The following is a 22,946-nucleotide window of genomic DNA, read 5'->3' as shown; positions in this document are numbered from 1 at the left end:
ACACCATCTTACTACACAGTAAAACAATAAATTCAAGTCCACTGGTAAGATTGCACTGCAAGTTTTAAGAGGTACACTCTTGGCTTATCATTTTCTTTTTTTTTTTGCTTTCTTTCTCAAAAAAGTGGTTTGACTTATTAATACTAGCAAAACATGTAGGTAAACAAGAGTATTTTCCTCAAGAAGTGAATTTGTGAGTGATTCATAATAAACACTTTATAAAACACTAAATGATTTGTGTGGCATGGATACTGGAATTTATGTCATCTGTGAGGCCCTGTAATGACGGAGCCGACATCTGCTAAGATAAACACAACCCCCAACAATTCCATCTGTGATGGAACTGAGAAAAGAAACAACAGGCGGAGACAACTTTCAACCACGTTTCTCCAGTCAAGCTGCAGCCTGCTGCCCTCTCCTTATCCTTCAGCTGTCAACCCCAACTCCCCCCTCCCCCAGCTGTGCAATGACACCGTTATGAAAAAAATGACCTTTTCGCCCATTTTAGATTTGCTGCAGATTTCATGTTCTGTCTGTAGGCCTGTTTGATTTCTATGTTCTGAGGCCTGAGTTCCTGATTTGGCAATGTCTCACTGCACAGAGCAACAGCAGCGCCATTCTGGGGCTCAGACAGCACATCATTGGATGTTGCTGTTGTCATCCGTGCCGTTTGCCTCTGACATATTCATCTTTCCCATGGAGTGACCCACATGGTTCACCCCGTCCTTGCGAGGTGGCATGCGCTCGTTGATGCGGTCTAGACCCTTAGCTTCCTCAAAGCTGGTGATCTTGTGCTGGGGGGAGAACCCACGGATAGCTGAAAAGAGAAAGCATTATATAAAGGGACAGGGTTTGCCATGTAATAGTACAATCTTATAACATTCTCATGTCATCTTATATGTTTCTTCCCAAATGTTAAACATTGTTAGGATTCCCTGGGCATCATAACCAATAAAGACAAGTGCAGGTGGCTCAGCCTATTTAAGCTAGCCCTGTTTCAATAATGACACTTTAAAATGTGTTTTAATGCATAGGGTCACATGCTACTGAGTTATCTCTGAGGTTGGAATTAGTGAAATGGCAAAGTAGAAGCTGCTTAAATTTATTAAGATTCTTTGTGACACCTGTCCCTCAACTAACATTTGTGAAGTACGCACGCAAATTGACAGATGATGGGTCTCTGTTGCAAACATTTTGGAAGGAGGGAACTGTACATTCCTGTCTAATTTATTAAAACATACACCGTAGCAAAAATCCAGCAGGGACTTCAACCCTTATTGTGAAAAAACATGTCGCACACGTCTAAGCAATTTCATTCTGCTATTTATTTCAAAGAAGTTATATAGTACATACAAAAAATACAGTACCCAGTGGCAAGAAAGGATGTGAACCCTTGAGAATTACTTGGGTTTCCTGCATTAATAATAAAAACAACCATAAACAAACTAAGCTAATAACAAAAAAGTAAGTGAACCCTTGGATTTAATAACTGGTCAAACCTCCTTTGTCAGCACTTACCTCAAATGAGCACTTTTGACAGTTGCAGATCAGACTTGCACAATCTTAGAAGGAATTTTGGACCATACGTCCTCACAGAACTGCACCAGCTCAGACATAATGTTAGGATGTCAGGTGTGAGCAGCAGCTCTCTTGAGATCATTCTGCAGCATCTCTGTTGGATTAAAGTCTGACTGAAATGCCTCAAAAGGTGGATTTTCTTAGTCTGAAGTCATTCTATATTAGATGTACTTCTGTGGTTATGGTCATTGTCCTGCTGCATCACCCAACCTCTACAGCCACTCTGACATTATTGTGTAAGATACTTTGATAAAATTGGGAATTCATTTTCCCTTTAACGATGGCAAATTCTTCAGGCCCAGAGGCAGTAAAGCAGACACAGAATGATCTTTTCTTATTGGTATGCAGTGCTGCCTGTTCTTCTCCAACAATTCCACCTTAGCTTCCCCAGCCCACAAAACATTTTCCCAGTAGTGCTGTGTGATGCCCAGGTGCTATTTGGCAAACCTCAGGTGTGCAGTGATGTTTTTCTCTGGAAAGTACAGCTTCTTCCATGGTGCTTTGCCAGGGACACCATGCTCTATTATTTTCATACTGTAGTCTATTGAACAGATATCCCAATTTGGGTTGCATCAGGAAGGGCATTTGGTGTAAAACGCATGCCAAATGTATACATGCCAAAAGATGATTCACTGTGGCAACCCCTAATGGGAACAGCTGAAAGTAGTAGTAGTAGTTTATTGAACAGAGCTGTTAACCAGCTCTGATGATTCACTGTGGCGACCCCTAATGGGAACAGCTGAAAGTAGTAGTAGTAGTCTATTGAACAGAGCTGTTAACCAGCTCCAACGATTCCTTTAAGCACTCAAATGTTACTCTGGACCTCTATTTTACCTCTTAGCACATTCTGTGTTGTGCCTTGGAGTTATCTTAGCTGGGCACCCACTTTTAGGAAGGGTAAATCCAGTACTAGATTGTCTCCAATTTGTCTAACAGTGGACAGATGAATGCATAAAATCTTTGACTTTTGCAAATCAGCAATTCATCATTGCACTCTTCTGAGGTCTGAGCAAATGGGAGGCTCAGTTCACATCAGCTGATCCTTCTTGTGAAAACTCAAAATGTTTGAGTGTTTTTTATAAGTCAGAGCAGCTTTAATGCACACTTCCTGCCTGGTTTCATTGACTGGACTCCAGGTTCTGATTCCAGTGAAGTTTTGTTGATGTCATTACTCTAGGGGTTCACATTTTCCAACTACAAATACACTGTAGATTTTTGAATGATGTTTTCAATTTGGACAACAAAAATCAATGATTTGTATCATACAGATTCTGCTTTTACATAGTTTTAACTTAAACAAAGACCATATTTTAAGACATTTTTATACAAAAATGCAAATAATACCAAAGGGTTCACTGACTTTTTCTTGCCACTATACACTTATGATGGTGGTGTAAATTGTGGTCTCAGCTTTTTGGTCAGTGAGCAACGATTGCCTCAGACAGATCATGAGGAACTGAGGCTTTGGGATGCATATTTCTCATTAATGCTCTGGTCTGTTTCTTGTTCTAGTGCATGCAACACTTTTTTTAGAACCAGATGAAAGCCATTACAAGCAAACCCAAAACAATGATGTATGTCAGTCATGCATCTATTAGCAGCACTTGACTTTGCAGCGGGTTAATTAATGTTTTCAAATGCTATTCTTTTTCTTCAAATGCTATTCTTTTTCCTCCCAGTTTGTAATGACCAGTTCCAAATGTCTGTTACAGTTACTGTTGGTGCATTAAATGTGCAACAGTTTATCTTCTCATTTCCCTTCTCCTTCAGTGCCTCAACCAAATGGGCACCCAGTAAACAATTCATTAAAAATCCTTACTGTGCATAAGGTGGCCTACATTACAAATATCTATCTAATTTCACCTTGTGGCTTTTCATAAAATATTTTTAGCATTTAAACAGATTCTTTCACATTTATAATTGTAACAGCTAGTTGGATTTGTGTTTTAAATAACTATACCAACATCAGATTTATTCTTTGAAATGTTCCTTGATGGAGTTGTGATGTGAGCTGTTGTGTGCATGACAGTGCAAGTGGCAGGTGACCTCTGTTGCAGGAAACCCTGAGAGGATTGGAAGGGGGTGCACAGGTTTACCTTCTATGTCCTCATCATGCGTCTCAACGGCTTCAATGGCTTCAATGGTGGCTGAGGGGGGGGGAGGGGAGCAAGTTACTCTTGATAAAGCCATGCAGATGTAAAAGGCAGCCCCAGCAAAAACAGCAGCTCATGTGAGGCCAGGTGAGTGGCTATGCAGCCAAACTCAGAAGAGCACCATGCATTCATACTGAGAGGAACAGTGTCGGTTTAGAAAATTCATATGAAAAACAGCAAATGCAAAATCACAGAGAGACAAATACATTTAGACAGACCAAATAATAGTTGAGTCTGTAATAGATTTTAAGTTCAAGAACAGAAATGAATTGTTCTAGTTAATGTCACAGTTTCAGAAATTGTGAAATTAGTGTAAAATACAGGAATTGCAGTTTTAATGAAGTGCTGAGGTCAAGGAGCATCTGGTGAGGAAAATCATCCAGCAAGAAAAAGAGAGACAGATATTTTTCTCATTTTTTAAATGTTAGATTTGGCAGACCAATGAATAACTGAATGGTGAGCAAATAAGAAACCTGAGGAAGTAAGAAATAGGACATTGATGGAATTCCCATGTTGTTCTGTGTCTGCTGAATGTGTATAGGCAAGCCGTTAGCTATAGCAACTTGATAAGAAAAAGAGGTAACACCAATGGCAGGGATGAGATAAGAAAAGAGATGGAGTTAAATGACAGAGAAAATGCTTATGTTAGGCCTTGTACTCACCGCTCTGCAGTGTCTGTCTCCCTCCAGACAGAACCCCACTCGGCAGCATGCCAGTGGGCGTCAGGCCCTTAAGCGTCAACACATTTTCACTTTCCTCTCTGCAAGAAACACAGAGATGGGCAAATAGGTTGAAAAACCTTGCTCTCAAACTAGAAAAAAAACTTCACGCCCCCACTTTGACAACAGTGTGTGCTCATATGAAACCCACCCACTACACACACATGTACCGAATGTACACCTAGCACAGTTAAAAATCTTATATACTCATACTTTAAACACACAAACATAAACTCTACCTGAGAACTTGGAACATTTTGGCCATTTTCCCAATAGCACGGATCTTGTTTCTGATCACCTCCTTGCGTGCTGCAGCTGCATTGGCTGCAAAGAAATATATATGCATACTGTCATTGTAGGCTTCTCTGATACAATACACAGTATGCTTTCATTGTTAGCCTGTATAGTGCATGAAAAAACTGTTTCATTATGCATAGGATACTGATATATAGTGTTACAAGCCACTGTAATATATTAATTATATGCCCATGTGACACTATATTGTAGATCATCGTAGTCCTATGCAGTGAATCATAAGCTGTGTTATTGTTCTCTCCGATGCAAAAAACACGGCCTTAGTATGTTTTGTACTCATCAACTACTGTATAAGCTTTTTGTTTTAGTTTATGTAATGAACACATCAAGATCAAGTGACAATTTACTGCATGTATGGTCACAGCACTAAATTTAATCCAGTATTTAAAGGCAAAGCCTAAAAGCATGTGAGAAAGTGTATAGCTGAATGCCTGATTTCCTACCATGCCTGTCAGTGAGAGAAAGAACCTAAAGCTTCAAAGAAATGAGTCCTTCCTTAGTGTGAATAGTTTCTGCATAAACAGCTGTTATTTGCCAGACTTCTTACCATCAAATATCTCATCTTCATCATTCATGAGTTCATCATCAGAGCAGATGCTCAGCACATTCACCAGCATTTCTGTGACTGGGAAAAAAACAGTGAAGGAAAGCAGTAAAGTCAATAAGCAATAAGCCAAAGGGACTAGCATGTTGTATTACAAAACACCTGACAGATGTCAGAAGAATTTGTTACCTTTCTCTCCAACAAATGGCAGAGACCAGGTGAAGACATCCATGAAGTTGGGCAGCCAGTAGGGATGAGGTGAGCAGTTGAACTGTCGGATGTTCATGACATTATTTTCGTATTTCAGTACAGCAGCTGTTGGGGAAACAGAAGAGAGACAGGAAAGTCAAAAATTTCAAATCATGCATGAGGTTATAGACTGGTGATGTAAACATTTTGTCAGTGTGCATCATGGGTCACAATGCATCGGTCCTTTACTGGCATACTGGCACAAATATTCACAGACAAATCCTGGGTTTACTAAGGCAGAACAACTGAAGCACTTGTGGTAGAATGACTAAACGAGAACAACCCTAACATACCTTAACTACAGCTAGTCAAAACTGTTTATAATTCAAGCAAATATTCACTGTTTGCTCAAATAAGCATTAATGTTGTGGTCTGCTTGGTTTGGAGTATTTTTTCTTTATTCAAATTTATTTGTGGACTTTATTGCCAATAAAACTGAAGTAAATGGATGTTGCAGCTACATTCACACACTAAATCTCCAAAGCAGGTACATTTTAATTAGTAGTCTGGTAAAACATGTTGAATACTGTATAATCTGTGTTTTTATGATGTTTGCTCAAGGAACAAAGTAAAACACACATCTATACTTATATAATAAATAAATACATCCAGAGCAGTAGTAGATTGGCCTCTGTGATACACAAACCACCATTTTGCTTTATAGTGTGCACTGTGCAGGATCCTTTCAGTGAATACTGTCACAGCCATATGCACAACAATGTTTTGTACATGATTCAGAAATCTTCATCTTTGGTGATGTTACTGGGGTTTTTTTTTTACTACAAGAACAGAAATAAAGCAGAAACTGAGGCATTCAACCACTAGATGGCCCAGCTGAGGCCAGGGATAGCTGACACTGTTACATCAGGAGGGACAAAGCCACATGGAGATAGTCAGCAGTGCCGACAGTCCATCCCACGCTCCCTTATCTCTCATAGCCCATGGCAACCAAGACACAGATCTGAGAAAGCAAACAAACGGGGCTCCCTCATGCATTCTTATGCCTGCTCACAGGTTAAATGCAGCTACACTAACTCATACAACTCCAATCTGGACTGTTAAAACAATTTTCATACAAAAGTGAAAGGAGCCCATGGTAGTCATTTTGTCAGATGCAAAATCAAATCAAATTAAGTCAATATGTATTTGTATAGCACTTTGCAACAACCGACAGATTGACCAAAGTGCTTCACAGACAATAAGATAAAAACAAAACAATAAAATAAAACCAATAAACTAGTATAAGCAATCAACAATAAAATCACATGAGGCAGAAAGTTAAAAAGTCAAAATACCAAGTCAAAAAAACTCTACTGGGAGTTAACAGCCAATTTAAATAGATAAGTTTTTAATTTATTTTTAAAGGAAGCAAAATCTGAAATCAAGCGTAGCTCAAGAGGTAAAGTGTTCCATAACTTCAGGGCAGCAACAGCAAAGACCTGGTCCCCCCGTCTTTTGTACATTGTCTTCAGTACTTCCAAGAAGTGCTGATCAGCTGATTTGAGGGCCCTAGAACACCTACGGGGATTTAAACGTTCAGCGAGGTAGGGGTGAGTTAGACCATTTAACACCTTACGCTAAAAGGCTATAATACTGTAGCCTCAAAAGATATTTTGTGTGGGATTGTCCATCACTAAGTTGTATATTGGGCTCTTTTTTAAACTAGATATTTTTGTTTGTAACATTTAACTAACCCAGTTAACTAAAAGAGTAGAGGTGCAGGTATTCTCCTGTTTGTCACAATACCAGGCTCCAATGACATAATAAACAAAAAGTAAATTAAATTCGAAAAACCCTGCCTGCCTGCTTTACATAGGAATTTATTTATAGAAATGTATGATATATGGGAACTGCAAATAAATATGCAAACTGAAACAAAGATTGGTATAAACTGAAGAGATTTTCTGACCTTTGTTGTTGTAAACATCCAGGTAGTTTGGTGCTGAGAAGATGGTAATGAGAGATGGGAATCCAGTGGTCTGACTTTTACGGTACATCCGGTAGCTTGAAGGTACACAGATGGAGGTAAAGACAAAAAAGCAGTTTGTTCTTATATATGGAAATAAATATCTCTTTTAATGTCTATTTTTTGTTTTGCAGGAACATACCCAGCATCTTGTGCTTCATGTGCTCGAATAATTGATAATAGGTTATTGCTCTGTAGGAACTCACACACAGCTGGATAACTGGAAAAGAGTAAATGAAATCAGTTTTAGAAACAACACTGAAAATGCTTTTAATGTGATGAAAGATAAAGTACAACTCAAGTAATTTAAACACAATCTTTTCACAGGTTTTAAAAACGTTTCTTTCAATCTAAACAACAGAACTACATTTTTAGCTGCAGATTACTAATCTCATAACATTTCACTTACTAAAATAATGAAAGAACCAATATTTATCACTCATCATGAAAGCCTTGGTGAGGCTGATGCAAGGGTGTGAAACACCAACAGCTAGATGTTATAGTAAAAAAAAAAAAAAATGAACCCAGTAAAAAGGCAGTGGGAGCTTCCTGTCCTGACAGGAAATGTGCCTGAAAGGGAGTGAAGCCTGCAAGCAAGCTCAGGCTTCTGAGCAACTGAGTACACCACTCTCACACATGGCATAAAATAGCTGCTGCATATCCAATACAGAACTTTGCAATAAATAAGTCTCTTTGAACTGTCTCTGCTCAACCCACTTATTTGCAAGCTTGCTTAAAGGTGCATTAACTAAAAGTTTACACATTGTCTGATAAATCAAGTGAAAATGAGATAGGACATGGTGTCTCTCTGTTATACTCCCCCCCTCTATCCCTTCTTTTGTATTGCAGCTTCTCTACCCTCTGTTTTCAAAATACGATCCATAAATTAGCTCCGCCTGCCACCTATGTATAAGGTTATAAGGTTACAGCTGCCAGAGGTTGTGTTCTTTTGCACAGAGAGAGTGAAACAAACCTTATCCTAAACAAATTCAATGCTGATGCTGTGTGTCAAGCCACATATCTGCTCTTTGCTTGGGTGAGGACAGGGTTCAGGGATGCTTTGTGTTAAGGGTAGGTTAGGTCTGGAAAATGGTGTTGCTTATTGTGGGGTTCTGAAGATACAGTATAAGTCAGCATGGCCTGACACCACCCTCTTTGGGGCCAAATAATGCATAAACATCATTGAACTCGTATACTGAGATTCCATATGACTGCCATCCCCTTCTTTGGCACATTTAATTGTGTATTATTGACTGCATAGATAAAGACAAGGAGCAAAAAGCATTTTCAAATGAATATCAGTTTGGATGGCCCTCATCTTAAAAAAGATGTATGTGCAAATGAACAGCATCTGACATTCCATTAGATCCACTAATATTACCAAACACTTGTTTAATTGTAATACTAGCTCTGCACTGCTGCATATAACTGAATCATTTCCCAAAGACTCATTAAAATGGTGATATTGTTATCTCTCCACTGGCTGCATGCTGAAGTTGTCCTCTGTTTTTCTGGCCAGATGAATAAGCAGTTGTCTCAAAGAGGAAGATGATGAAAACCACATGATATATGAAAATGCAGACATGCCCATGTATCAGACATGATGCTTATTTAGGATCCTAATTTGCATCCAAAGGGGTATTAAAAGTGCACAGAAAACATCAGACTTGTGTTGCACAGGAGGGACAAATAATCAGAACTGGGCCACTTCCAGCTGCAGTGTGAATGTAGCCTACCATTTAACAGCTCTCAACACAGTTGTTATATAATGCCTGGAAGGATGTGTTACATCATTCAGAAACTGTATCATCCTTTCAAACTATGTCTCCTGGGTTAGTAAAAAAACAAACAAACTATAGCTTACAGTTTGATTAGCTCTTTCAAAATGCAACGATTAATGTACTCAATACAGAACCACCTCTGTCTGTTACTTCCCTGGGTACTGGGGTTTGAAAAGACATTTGTGATTCCTTTATTTCCTTTCACTGCTGTATTCCAAACATATGTCTGAGAAGAAATAAACTCTTTATTTATCTTTGATATAATCAGGTTGGAATATTCCTGCTAGAAATGCAACTAATGATTGTTTTTGTTATCAAAGTGATCTGCCAATTACTTTTCTGATTTACTCATTTACTGATTTACGAAGTTTGGACAAAAATGAAAATGACCATTACAGTTTCCCAGAGTCCAAGGTGACATCTGCTGTTTTGTCTGACTGACAGTCTAAAAGCCGCAATATTCCCTTTACAGTGATAAACAAGACAAAAGACGCAAATTTGAGAAATGCATTGTTTCTAATATGTTTCCAAAATGTGTAATCACTTGCTACCTTAACATACAGTGTATGTTTCCCAGCAGCAGTCCTCTCTCTCAGCCCTTCCTTACAGTCACTGCCGTCCATGGACTCATCAAGTTTTCAGTCTTTAAAATATTTAATTGCTCAAAGGTTTGTACCAGAACAGAAACAAGGAAACTGCTGTGCCTTGAGCACCTGATAAAACTGTGCCACCCTCATACTGTATATCTAGGTCATGGCTAACATTCTTTTTATGGCCAATATATAGCCTAAATAACAGAAATAGCTTTTATGCATCACATGAATATGCTGTAGCGATTTCTACTATACCTGACAGTGCATCTTAATACAAAATGCAGGTTGCAAAAACTGTTATGTAACGGTTTCTATTAAAACACATCTGCACTGCATTTCTAACTTCGAAATTTAGAAATGCAATTTTTGCATCACACTTACTAAAGATTATATTTGTCATAGATGCAAAAGTATTTTTTTGTCTCACAATCTTGTGCAAGGTATTGGCACAAATGTCATGTACCAACATAAAAAGAAAGATCCCATCACACCCTATGTGCTAATATATTTTTTGTCCACTCCAACGCTATCTATTGATTACTGTGAGGGAACACAGTACACACACATCGCTTGCCTGCAGCTCACATTCCTTCTCTTCCCCTTTGTGAAAACACACAATTGTGTGTCGGTGAGCCTGTAAGTGAGAGAGAGTGAGAAATCTGACAAATGAGTATGAGCGAAAAGAGACAGAGAGAGATGGAAGTGCTGTGCCGTGAGTGTGAAACTGCAAGGTTTTTTTCTTTCCCCTAAGAAAATCCATCTGTCAGGCTTCGGGTCAGAACAGGAACTTCCCCCAGTATAAAAACCATTTATAACCACATTCCTATCACCTAATCAATTTTCTAATTACAATCATTGCTCAAGAAGATAGACTTTGTCAGATGGAGAACAAAATGTAACATAACTTGACATGTAGTGCAGGTAGGCTTCATGCAAACCTTACCTTACAGCATTACAACATTTCAAAATGAATATAATCAAGAAATACTGTGTGAGGTATAAAAGCTTCTGGATTATTTTATGGGCAGTAACGTCATTATTTAACCAAAAGAGAGAACCACTTTTCCAGTGTGCATTCATTTAGGCCCCTATGGTGTTAAATAATATAATATATATTTCAAGCATTCTCGCAAATAAAAAATTATTTTAAAAAATTTTGTGTATTAATGTTATGAAACATGCTTAGGCAGTCAAATAAAGCTGCTAATTGCATCAGTGTGTGCAAAACATTAATTGTCAATAGCTGAAAGTCAAATAACACATAATAGCACTATTTTTGATTTAATTTGAATGCACCAACTTTGTCCCAACCTGCTATACTTCTATTCTGGACAGAGATTTTCTTGCATTTCGCAAAGCTCCCCAGGAGAATGTGGTTCTCTGTGCTGCATACTGTATAGCTGGCAAGAGTCATAATGACAGAGAGGTACATTTGGGAGTGAAGTCATTACAAAGCCAAGGGGAGATAGATGACTATTATAGAAGCATCCTCCACACCTGTACAGAATAATGCTTACAACGCCCCTCTCTCACTTTCTTATCAGTGACTATTTAACAGTAGTCAAAAGGTTTTAAGACCCTTCGCCTGCTTCATTTTTAATCATTTACTCTCCAAGATAAACTCTACCAATGCATCATCAGTGTCAGCCATATGTCAGGTGCAAGGTCGCTTGTTTTGAACACAATATTTTTAAGCACTGCTGACTATTTTCCAAAGAATAATATGCTATAAGACCTCAGGAAATCACTGGTTTTAGTTCATCTCTGAGAGGTAATAAAATGAACTTTTGCTTCACAATGAACATTCGTTCCATTTATTACAAAGAAAAGGCCCTAAGCTCAATAAAAAGAAGGGCTTCCAAATGTTCTTTGCTTGAGGTGGCATTTGTTTCACAAATAACAGGAAAAAATACTGTAAAATATTAAAAGTAAAATTAGCAAGTTTTCCACTGTGTTTCAAGCTGTCTGTCCTTGTATGTTGATTTCTGTAATTAAAACAAATCAGTTAGGTAGGTAGATAGATAGATCGATAGATATTTTATTGATCCTGGGTGAAATTCAAATTCAATTACCTTAAAGCACAAAAATACATAAAAACAAAAATACATTCAAAAATTTTAAAACCCACCAGGCTTTGGGAAAAGATCAGCAGTAATGATAGCAGCATGAACAGCAAAAGTTAACCAGCTAAAATGTTCAAAACTGTCAGGATGATAGGTTTTGTGATCCACAGTATGTAAAAAAAACCTGTGAACCTGAAACAGCTCTACTCAGCCATTCAGTGGAACTACATCATCTGATATTTGGAGCAAATGATAACATCGTAGCTTCTTCGTGTACTGTACATGCAAATGCACCAAAATGAGACTTTCAGTCGGGTTAAGATGTGAATCTGAGCTGCAGTTGTCCTACACAGTACACACACTGCCCAGAATGTCATTTCCTCTTCAGAGGAGGAATAAATCTTCCTGACTTTATATTTTGTGATTTCAGCAGAACTACAGCTCCCACGCGGGGGTCTGTACTGTTCTAAACCTTCATTAAGAAAACTCTCACCACAACTGCCACCTAATCTCTTCTCCTCACCACCACCTACTCCCACAGCTCCTTCTCACAACAACATTAGGACAGTGTTCACTCCTCCTTCTTTTACATGCACTGTCATGGAGGTTGAATAGTTGTGTAACAAACCCACTCCACAATTTGCTTCATTTTTATTTTGTATATTTTATTCCATTCTTTTTCTGCCTCTATTTTTATTTGACTACAGGTTTGCTGGGCAAATCCTCAATCTGTAACGATTTGTTCCTTGAGTACGAGAAGCAGTTGTTAACCCCAAGGCATACAAGCACTGTCTAAGTCTTTAAGGAAATGTTTATATATTCATTCATGAAGCCATGCAGTCTCCTTAATCATAAGCCCCTTTCAGACATGCACTGGAGCCCTCAAATTATCTAGACATTATTACCCAGGGGAGCTGTATGCGTCAGTGCAAATGTTGGAGTCAGTTGAGCTGGACTTTTAAGTTTGTGTGATGTCCGAGTGAGATAGGGTGAGCCCATGTGAGAAAACAGCAGCATATAGTCCGGAGTATTCACACGGAGCTAGTGGATGTGTTGATGAGGTTCTATCATGTGACCAACCCGAAACTGTCAGAATACAGACACCCAGTGGTGATGTAAAATGGTAGTTTGCAATGAAAACAACAACAAAAATATCTAACTGGAGACATGACGTGGTTCAGGAAATTCTGTTGTTAAGCTCTGGTGCCAGAATCATTAGAGAAATTTAAGGAGTGGCATAACCAGAGTATTTCCATTAGGTGAGAACATGTCTGACACTGTTGTGTGCTGCATGTGTGAAAGGGCAACTCTGGACAGTCTGGGCCTGATTCCATGAACACAGTCCAGAGTTCATATGTGAAAATGGCTCCTTCCCAAGTCATTCCCATGTCATGTGGTGTAAGTGTGCACCTGTTGTTTGTTTTGTTCTTTTTGGTTTGCTCAGGTAGCAATAAATATTTGATATCTATCTATTAATAATGTAGAATCTTATTATTGAATTCACTCTTTTTAATCGAGTGTCTAATGAAAGGTGTGACAAAGAAGCAGCTGTTATTGACTAGTGGCTGATAAACCTTTTTTTTTTCTTTTTTAGCTTAAACTGGATATATGACCCAGGATTTATTGTTGAAGGGTTCATAATGCGAGTTGCAGTCTTTCATTCTTTTAAAACAAAGGTGTATTCAGAGACCAGCACTGAGCCCCAGAGGTCAATCTAATGTAATCAGAATGACTAATCGGTATGCACTTGGTGTAGGTGATTGCTCACAAGGCAAGGTGGCATACAAATGCATGCATGCAAGCAACACTGTACTGTGTCTTTTGGTAACTTTGGAATTAAAAACAACAACGGTGTTCCAGTGACCATAATCCAAAAGGTCCAGAAGAAACAACAACTCACCTGTAGAAATAGGAGCAGCCTCGCACTGTGTTGTGGCCGAAGTATTCCTGGGATTTCTCATTGCCGAAGTCTTCCAGAGGATCAGACCACAGCAGGTCACACATAGGCCCAAATGCCGGCGGCTCCTTGAACCGATCCAACTTAACATAAAGAAGATGTAGGTTGAAATGTAGGTTATATAAAAACCTCATACACCAAACAAAGTGAAATAAGAGCTGGTAGCGCTGAGGCAGTAGTTTCTTACCTTTTTAATGTCATCTAAGGTGTGTATTTCAGGTGACAGTCCACCATGAACACACAGAAACTGTTGGTTCATGAGTGCAGCCAGAGGAAGGCAGTCAAATGCATCCATGCATGAGTCATACACCTGCTCTGAGTACTTGATTTTACCTGACAGGAGACAGAAATGTAATCAGATACATCAGTGTTCTCAGTTGTGACACAATATCAATTAAAAAAACAGGGTTTCTGGACAATTAGGCTACACTGTGAATATGATATATGTTGGTTTGTTCTTGCGAGTCACCTTGAATATTGACAACAAACATTATAAAACAAGTACGTATATAGTAATATTGGCTCGTCTAAATGAGATGAGGCTTTTTGAGGACATATGTAAAGGGGTAATCTGCCAATATAAAAAAAATCATGTTTTGATATCAACTCTAAAGTTTCAGTTGTTGACAGATTTGGTAATTCCATCTTCCTTTTTTGTGTTGTCACATAGAATTAACTTGACAGTCCCAATGCACAGGTGCATTACTTTTAATCTGAACCAAAAATATTTCAGGCTACACATGACAATAGCAAAACAAAGGAAAAATCAACATGATAAACACTGATAAGTACTCACATTCTTGTTTGAAGGTGAAATATTCTGTCAAATGTCTACATTCATGATTTCCACGAAGTAAAAATAGAGTCTTTGGATAGAGGATTTTCAGCGACCAAAGGTATAAAACACACTGTCAAAACAAACATAATCAAAGTATTATTTCATGCAAAAAGATGCAAAGATAGCTATAATTTATGTTGATGACCATATGACCCTAGTGTAACTATATGAGGCTTTCTGCAGCTTGTTTCTTATATGACATGCTTAATGATATTCTGATGGTTTTACCTCAATACTGAAGTAGCCGCGATCAACATAGTCCCCAAGGAACAGATACCGTGTTGTGGCTGGTGATCCTCCCACCTCAAACAGTTTCATAAGGTCAAAGAATTGTCCGTGGATGTCCCCACAGACTGGAAACCAAAGGACAGCAAACATTACCGAATCACAGGATCTCATTGAATATCTTTGTATGCATCTTTGTGCACATCCATCTTTTTTACATGTGTGATGTGAAAAAAATAAACACTCTCGTCCTGGTCAGCACAGGTCTGTGTTGGTCATTCTGGCACAGTGCATTCAATGAAACAATAACTACAGGTTGATATGCGGTTGAGAGGATTGTGTTCATGCAGTCATGATGCTTGAGTTTATGTGTTATGTACATGTATTTTTAAGAGGGTAAGATCATAAGAAGTCAAAACACTATATTTACTACTGGCTCTCGTTAATAATGTATGATGACATACAGGTGTTATGTAACCATAAACAGTCATAGAGAACTATTGCAATGTACAGAAAAACAGAGTATGCTAGTTTGATGCTAGTATGCTAATGTAAACATGTCACAGCTATTTGTCAGCTGAGGCTCCCTCAACACACACAACTCAATGGAGAACACAGCACAGCCATTTATTAACACTGTCACAATAAAGTGCTTCTTATTCTATTAACTGCTAAGCCACTGACCTTTCTTAAATGTCTAAAAGTTGTTTCAAGTAGAAACAAGATGGACTAAAACATTCAACAGAGCAGCAGAGGAGGCCTGTGTGTCTGTAAATGCAGCAAGACTTAATCTACATTTACAGACTTGTATTAATAGTCCAAAATAATACTGAAAGTACTTGGAATGCTCGGAGTTGAGAAAATAGTGGCATTGTCAGGTTTGCCCAGCTCCACCTTCCTCTCTTCTTCTTCCTCACACTAGCCTAGCCCTTGCACTGATTACACTATTCAACACACCTGCCCCGCTTCCCTGATTACTCACCAGCTGCACCTCATTAGTCTCCTCCATACTTATACACTGTTCACCAGTCACTCCCCTGCCAGTTCTTTCTCTGTCTTCAGGCCAGTGGTTGTTATGTTGTTTTATCAAGTTTATGCTAAGATTGTCTTTCTTCTCTCTAGTCCTTGTTAGCACCCTAGTCGTTATCCTGCCCTGCCGTCTCTAGTGTCTTCTTCCTCTTCGGACCTCTCCTCTGGGCCCCCCTGGATTTAATCTACACCACCAGCCACCACCTCCCAGGTCGATGCACAGTCCCCCTTACCCAGTTTATCCCTGCTCTTCTGTCTACAGCCATCATCACCTCCACCTTGACCAGCCCAGGAGTGACCTCTGCGTCCGCAGCCCGGTACATCATCATCCACCATACCACTGACTGTTTTTCTGCTGCTGCTGATCGACACCCGGTCATCTACCTCATTACTCCTCCTGTATATATGTCACTACCTTCACTGTAAATAAACCTCACTGCTTGCACCGAAGCCAGCTACCTGGGTCCGCTTTTTATCTGCTCGCTCACTCTGTGTTCGAGCGCACCCTAACAGGCATACATTTCTTAGGTCATCCTTGGCTTAAAGGCTTCTGTCCTATAAAGAGAATTGAGAAATTCTCACCTCAGAAGCAGGAAAAGCTCAAGCTCAAGGGAAGGTACATACTTTCTCGTAGTGAACACTATGGCTCTGGCGTGCAAACCTACATCTCATTTCCTTCAATTTTTCATTATCATCTTTCTCTGTTGCCTTCTCTCCTACTCATCCTCCATCTCCTCTCTCTTTCCTGTCTCCTCTACCAGCTCCACAGTGGCCTTCGCCCACTCAAAGCTTAGAGCAATGTGAGTGGGAGACTGCTTGTGTGACTAAAGCAATCAAACACACATGTGCACATACATACAGGCACACACATAAACACTCATAGTACACAACCATACAATTAAAGATGTGCAAATGCTTCATAATATATGAATACAGTATACACAGCTGCAGGGGCAATCAAACACAACTGAAGCTCACAAAGCTACACAACAGACCTCCACTTCCCCAAATGCCCATACAGAATATTCAGTTCACCATCCATATTTCATGCTTAATACATAAAACCTCTAGTTTCTCGGCACCGGTCGAGACGAGGAGTCTTCTCCTCAAGTCATTGTGCATTTCATATATTTGTCACCTTTGTTTTGTAAAAGTACTGGATTTGCTTTCAAGTAAAACAACAAAGCTGATGGCATGCACATTACCTTATGAATATATATGGATCCATATATATTTAATAGCATATAGTTTTGAGTGAAGTGAAATGACATGCTAAAGTAAACAAAACTTAATAATGTTGTCTTACAATTCAACAAAAGTGCAAGAGCTTTATGAGGATTTTTAAGAATTTATTGAAAAGAAGGGCTCTAGACTACTACTACTACTTCTAGACTACTCTATACAGAGTCTCCTCTTTTGACAGGCATGGATACCAAAGTGTCTAGGACTGTACCAACGACAACGATGGGAAACTGTGGTTGAGCACACAGGACAAAAATTCATGTTTTATAATATAACTGAGACACTGCAGGTTTGACAGATAAAAACAAGTTATCTGTTAAGGTGCAAATGCTCCGGGCTTTTAGCAATTCAAAATTTTCTATTATATTTTTTACTGGATGTATGTTAATCATCCAGTAAATCATCCAGTTTTCTAAACTGTAGCACAATGAAACATTCACAAGACAAATCTTATGCAAACTGAAGCAGTAGATAGCAGCGGTGAGCCTGACCATTTCTGATTAAAGCCCTATGCCATATTACAGCTGACCAGGCAGAATACTTTTAACCAAAATGCCAAGTCTTTACAGTTTCCAAATGCAGCAGAACATGTAACAAATTAAAGGAAAAATAGGAATGCCTCCATCCACAGGACACTGGGGGTCACGGAATGGTTTGATTAGTATGAAAATGATATGAATCATATGGTGTGGCCTTCACAGTCATCAGATCTCAACACAGGTGAACACCTTATGGGAGATGTGACAGCATCTCCACCAACACCATCAAAACACCAGATCAGGAAATATCTTTTGGAAGAATAGTGTTCATCCCTTCAGAGGTGTTCAGAGACTTGGAGAATTAATGCCAAGGTGCAGTGAAGCTGTTCTGGGGGCACATGATGGTCAAAACCTTACTGAGACTCTTTATGTTTGGTTTTCCTTTAATTTATCACTTGTATATAAGTGTCTCTAGCATATTTAATACCTGTGACTGGTGCCTCAATGTCCAGTATAGTTTTCTCCTGACGCAAAATAGCGGCTCCCTCATTGATGATTCGAAGTGCCACAGCTTCCTCTACACGGCCTTCCTTGGTGAGGTGGGCTTTCAGGAGATCCACACGAGGTTTCCCTTCACAGTCAAATACTTCCTTCATTGTAAGGCGGTGGCTCAGGGGGAAGGGGACAGCTGAGGACAGAGCACAGACACATGGTGGCAAACCACACTGAAATGAATAATATAAACATATCATCATCAAGGAATTCATGTAGAAATCGTGTTTGAAACAACCCCCTCCATGTTTTGCCTGCAGGTATTAGTGTGCTGCTGCTGCTGCATCCGTCTTTGTTGACAGTATAAATGCACAAGAACCATCTTTATAAACATGGCTTTATAAACAATAAAGTATGAGAAGTGATCTGCAGGGTCAAATAAGGCAGGAAATGGAATCATACATATGTCACCATTATTCTTTACAGATGTTCATATTGTATTTTTTAAAATAGTGGGTCAGAGGTACAATGCATTTACTTTTGCACTGTGCTTTAAATGTGTTGCATATATATTCTTATATTTCAGTAATTCACATTTGTAAAGAAAATTAAATACTACAACTGGAATCGACACAAACAACTGTCAACTGCTAACAGGACAGATGTGTGCTTACTTGCTGTGACTGATAAAACCTAGCATCTAAGCACTGACTATTCATCCAGCACTCTCCCTGGATTGCTAAATCCTGTGGCCATTAAAATGCACCAGTCACCTAGTAGCTAGAGTCGCAGTGGTATACTGGTTTCATGACGTACCATGGTATGAAACCATGATATTTTCAGAGACAGTGGTCATACCGTGAAAATCTCATACCGTTGCAACCCTATCACCTACCCAACAGACTGCCTGTGAAACTGTGAAATCCAACCATACATCACTACTTCAGCGACAGCAAAGCGCTGATCTCTGTGCTCTGACTTTAAGCTCTCAGGGCCCATGCACTAAAGTTAATCTACAGATCAAACTGGCTTAACACAGAAAACTCTTTCTAAGTGTTGGAGCTGTGAAAATAATACAATGCAATACAGTCAAATGGTGTCCATCTGCATAAATCTTTAGAATAGCTAGATACAAACACAAAGTCACATATGTGCACATAACAAAAGAACTCAGCAGTAGTCTAAGGGTATGCTTGCCAGATTTGTGCAGTGAATAGCAAACAGGGCCACTCAGCGGTGCCAAATGAAGAAAAGACAAAGGAAGAGTCTCAAAGCTCAGGCTTAAACATGATCAACATGCTCTTTAATAATGAATGCTCGACGAGAGAAATCTCAAAGTTGCAGCTCCTAGGATAATGAGGCAAGCCCCGGCGAATGGATTTAATGGGACTAAAAAATTTTCACAGTGTGCAGTGTGTATCTGTGATGGTGATGTGTGCTTTGACACTTTACCAACTAGTACAAACTCAGCACAGTCACCAGTGCCGCTCGAGTTTTCTCGAGTTTTCACTGAGTTAATGTCACAGTACAGTGGCAGCCTGACTGCATAATGACACAACTCATATGAAGTGATCATTTACCTCTACAAAATGATTCTTTTTTTGAGAGGAAGTGAATAAATCCATGAGCTAAAACAACTGAAAAGTATCAGTCAGAACTGGAAGGAAGTTGCCAATTACCAAAAGGTAATGTAGTATATCTTCTCAGATAGAAAGGGATGAAAACATAACCTGTGTTGAAATGAACTGAAACTGGTGTAGTTGCTGTAATTTATGCTACATCTAAGTAATAAAAAAGTAAGTGTGATACAGAGCACCAAGCCAGCACGAAGCTCTTATTTTCTATAAATGTACTGCAAAGGAGCCACATGTGAAAAGAACATTACTCTTAGCTTTTTTTAGGCAGAATGGAGCAACAAATGATTAAGTCCACTAACAACAAACAAAAAACAAAAGCAACTGAGACACCTAAATGATTTCCAACAATGCAGACACACATATGTAGGTGCAAATACAGACGCACTCAGATATAAAGGGTGGTGAGATGAAACCTCGACTTCTGCGCAGCACCCAAGCAGAGTTTAACTATGAAATAGTGTATGTTGCCGGGCAACGGCAGCAGCAGCAGCTGACTGCTGAGGTACATCCAGTGCTGCCACAGAAAACAGCAATTTGAACTGGAGGCTTATGTAGATGCATGTGAAAATGCTCATAAATAGACACATCACATTTTCAGGTCGCATCAAAGTGACTCGGTACGAAGTTCAAATCGTGCACCTTACTGCTGCAGTATGACTTGTCTATCCTGCCATCTTGAAAAAAATGAAATATGTGATGTGATAGGTTTGTGCTGCTAATGAGCAACCTTTGGTTAGATGGCATCGCTTGATTAGACCAACACAAGAGTGTCCATTAATTAACATACCCTGAGCCAGGTATCAAGCTTTTAACATGCCATGAGACCCTTGTTTGTTTTATTTTTCAGCCACAGCCTTCATAGTTCCACCTGCTATAATCTACTTTATATGATATATAATACACTGTATGTGTCTAATGTTTATTAAACATGTAGCAAAAAGCAGATCTGTTCTGACAAGACACAACTAATCCTGCATCATAACCATTAATAAATCATTAATGGCAGCACACGTGATGTTGAAACTAATTTGCATGCATGCTGCTGAAAGCCGGAGTAAATATTTTGGCCTTTTGATCTTAATGATTATGTGTCAGTACATACTATTTTCATATCGCTTGGAACTGTTCTTACAAACTGTTCCAGATTTACATTCTGCATTTCTTCAGAATTCAGATTCTGTGAACTCAATAAGTCAGTAATGTGAAGAAGATTGTTTTTCTAAGGCAATATAATAAAGCAAGATAGTTCACAGGCTTATTTACTTTAAGGCCTCATATAATAAATGACCTAAACCTTCCACTTCATGGCCACGGCGCAGAGATGACAGCGCAATGAAAACAAAATGCACAGATCAGCAGTTGTTGTATGTTCTGTCAGGTTAGTATGAGAAAAAAGAACCAGTGAGAAACTTGGATATACACAGGTATAAAAATAACTTGGAGTAGCTGGTAGTATCAGTGCTCAGTAGTCTCCTTCATGCACCACAAACAATAACTGAAATGTCTGTCTGAACTGATCTCAGCTCTCCTGATACCTTACTTTGATCACTTTGGTTCTTTATATTCTTGCATCTCATTTTATTTTTCACTTTTCAGCTTTTTACAACTTTTTTTTTGGCTTTTAAATAAAGTGAACTACAAAAACCAACGAGCAGATGGAAGCCACAAAAGGAGTATTCATACCTATGTTCGTTGAGCATTATTTCAACTTTCTAACCCAAATAACAGTTTATGTACACAAAAGTATTTGTTACACTTTAATATCAGTTTGCAACATGAAACTATTCCTTTGTCCCTAGTCGGTTGTCTGTTACATCACACGAATGAAGTGCTTCACTACAAATGAAACAGAAAAAAGACTGTTATGATTTCTCAGGAAGGACCTGGCTATTTTCCTAACAATCTAGTTCCTTTTCTGGCGGTCCAGGCTATTAGAATAATAACTAAATCTTACTGAATTGTAACAACCTTTACAGTGCATTTGTCCACTGGCACACGAGTACAGCTCTCAGTGCAGATTACTCTGTGTTTCAACAACTCTGTAGCCTAAAGGACAGAGCTGTTAATGCTGACTGCAGCTGCTCGGCCATTACAATCATACACTAGATGTGAATAGATTCAGGCACAGTGCTGACTGTGAGCTGGTCCAGAATCAAGATGAGCGCAGCTAAATGAGTTACGGCACAACTGTGAGCACTTCATCATCCTCCACTGAGCCAAGTTGTATCCTCAGTAATTCTCTTACAGAGCAGCCTTTTTGCACGTCTGCTGAGGTGGCTTCTGGGATTCCTTATAGACCTTTTCTAATCAAATTAAAACATGACTCACTCCTGAGAAAATATTCCTCATTAAATGTCGGTTTCATGCCCTCTTCCTCTCCCTGCGAAATCCTGCTGCATCACTGCTCCAGCTTCTACCACATTCAGCTGTTTTTCCTGGTCTCCTCTCGTGCCTACCCGAGCCCAAGCCAAGATACAGTCAAACCATGACAGCCAGCATTAAAACGCCACTTCATTAGGAGAATTAATATATGCCTATATAGTGGCTATATACTGTATGTAGGATATATACGCTGCTGCTGTTTAAAGTTTTATGTCCGTTTTTTGTTGGATTGTTTATCAACATCAGAGCTCCAGGATCGCCATGAACACAACTTGATGGCCACATATACACCATTAATGCACGACAGGAAATATAAAGACCATTTTCTGCCAAACCGCAACGAGCCACATAGTTAAGATGTTACATAATATCCACATCCATAACCAAATGCAGGATAACTTACATTTCACCATCCGATCGGTGGCGTTTAAGACGATGTCAGCGTTAGACATCTTCATGAGCAGTTGCTGTCTTCGAGGCTGAAGTGTCTTCTCTCCCTCCTTTAGGATGTATTTTCAGTATTTGGTGTCGAAATGCGACTGATGCTGTGGCATCACTTGGCCTAGATGATGCCGTGCGTCGGTGCTGCGCCGGATAGGACTGCTGCTGCTTCCCAAGCAGGGATGGATGGTGGATGCTGTAAGAGCTCCTGCTGCTGCTGCTGCTGCTAAACTGTTACTGTGGGGGAGGACGCACGGAGAGAG

General features: G+C 39.2%; 1 protein-coding gene across 2 annotated transcripts; it reads right to left on the bottom strand.

The window, feature by feature from the left end:
• Positions 1–6: 6 nt before the first annotated feature.
• Positions 7–22,946, bottom strand: LOC109959582 (serine/threonine-protein phosphatase 2B catalytic subunit alpha isoform-like). 2 transcript variants are annotated; one of them, XM_020599065.1, is made up of 14 exons: positions 22,646–22,946; positions 18,219–18,419; positions 14,985–15,109; positions 14,715–14,826; positions 14,106–14,251; positions 13,862–14,001; positions 7,667–7,744; positions 7,468–7,562; positions 5,499–5,624; positions 5,313–5,390; positions 4,690–4,774; positions 4,394–4,491; positions 3,675–3,725; positions 7–817 (listed from the first exon to the last, which is right to left on the bottom strand). In XM_020599065.1, the coding sequence occupies exons 1-14, from the start codon at positions 22,698–22,700 to the stop codon at positions 639–641; spliced, it is 1,569 nt and encodes a 522-aa protein (XP_020454721.1). In that variant the 5' UTR covers positions 22,701–22,946; the 3' UTR covers positions 7–638. The 2 variants fall into 2 exon arrangements, with proteins under 2 accessions (XP_020454721.1, XP_020454722.1); XM_020599066.1 differs by lacking the exon at positions 3,675–3,725.

The sequence above is a fragment of the Monopterus albus genome, unplaced genomic scaffold (genome assembly GCF_001952655.1).
Source record: "Monopterus albus unplaced genomic scaffold, M_albus_1.0 scaffold39.1, whole genome shotgun sequence".
Lineage (NCBI taxonomy): Eukaryota > Metazoa > Chordata > Actinopteri > Synbranchiformes > Synbranchidae > Monopterus > Monopterus albus.
Note: the sequence above shows the minus strand (reverse complement) of the source record. Positions and strands in the feature narration are given on the sequence as shown.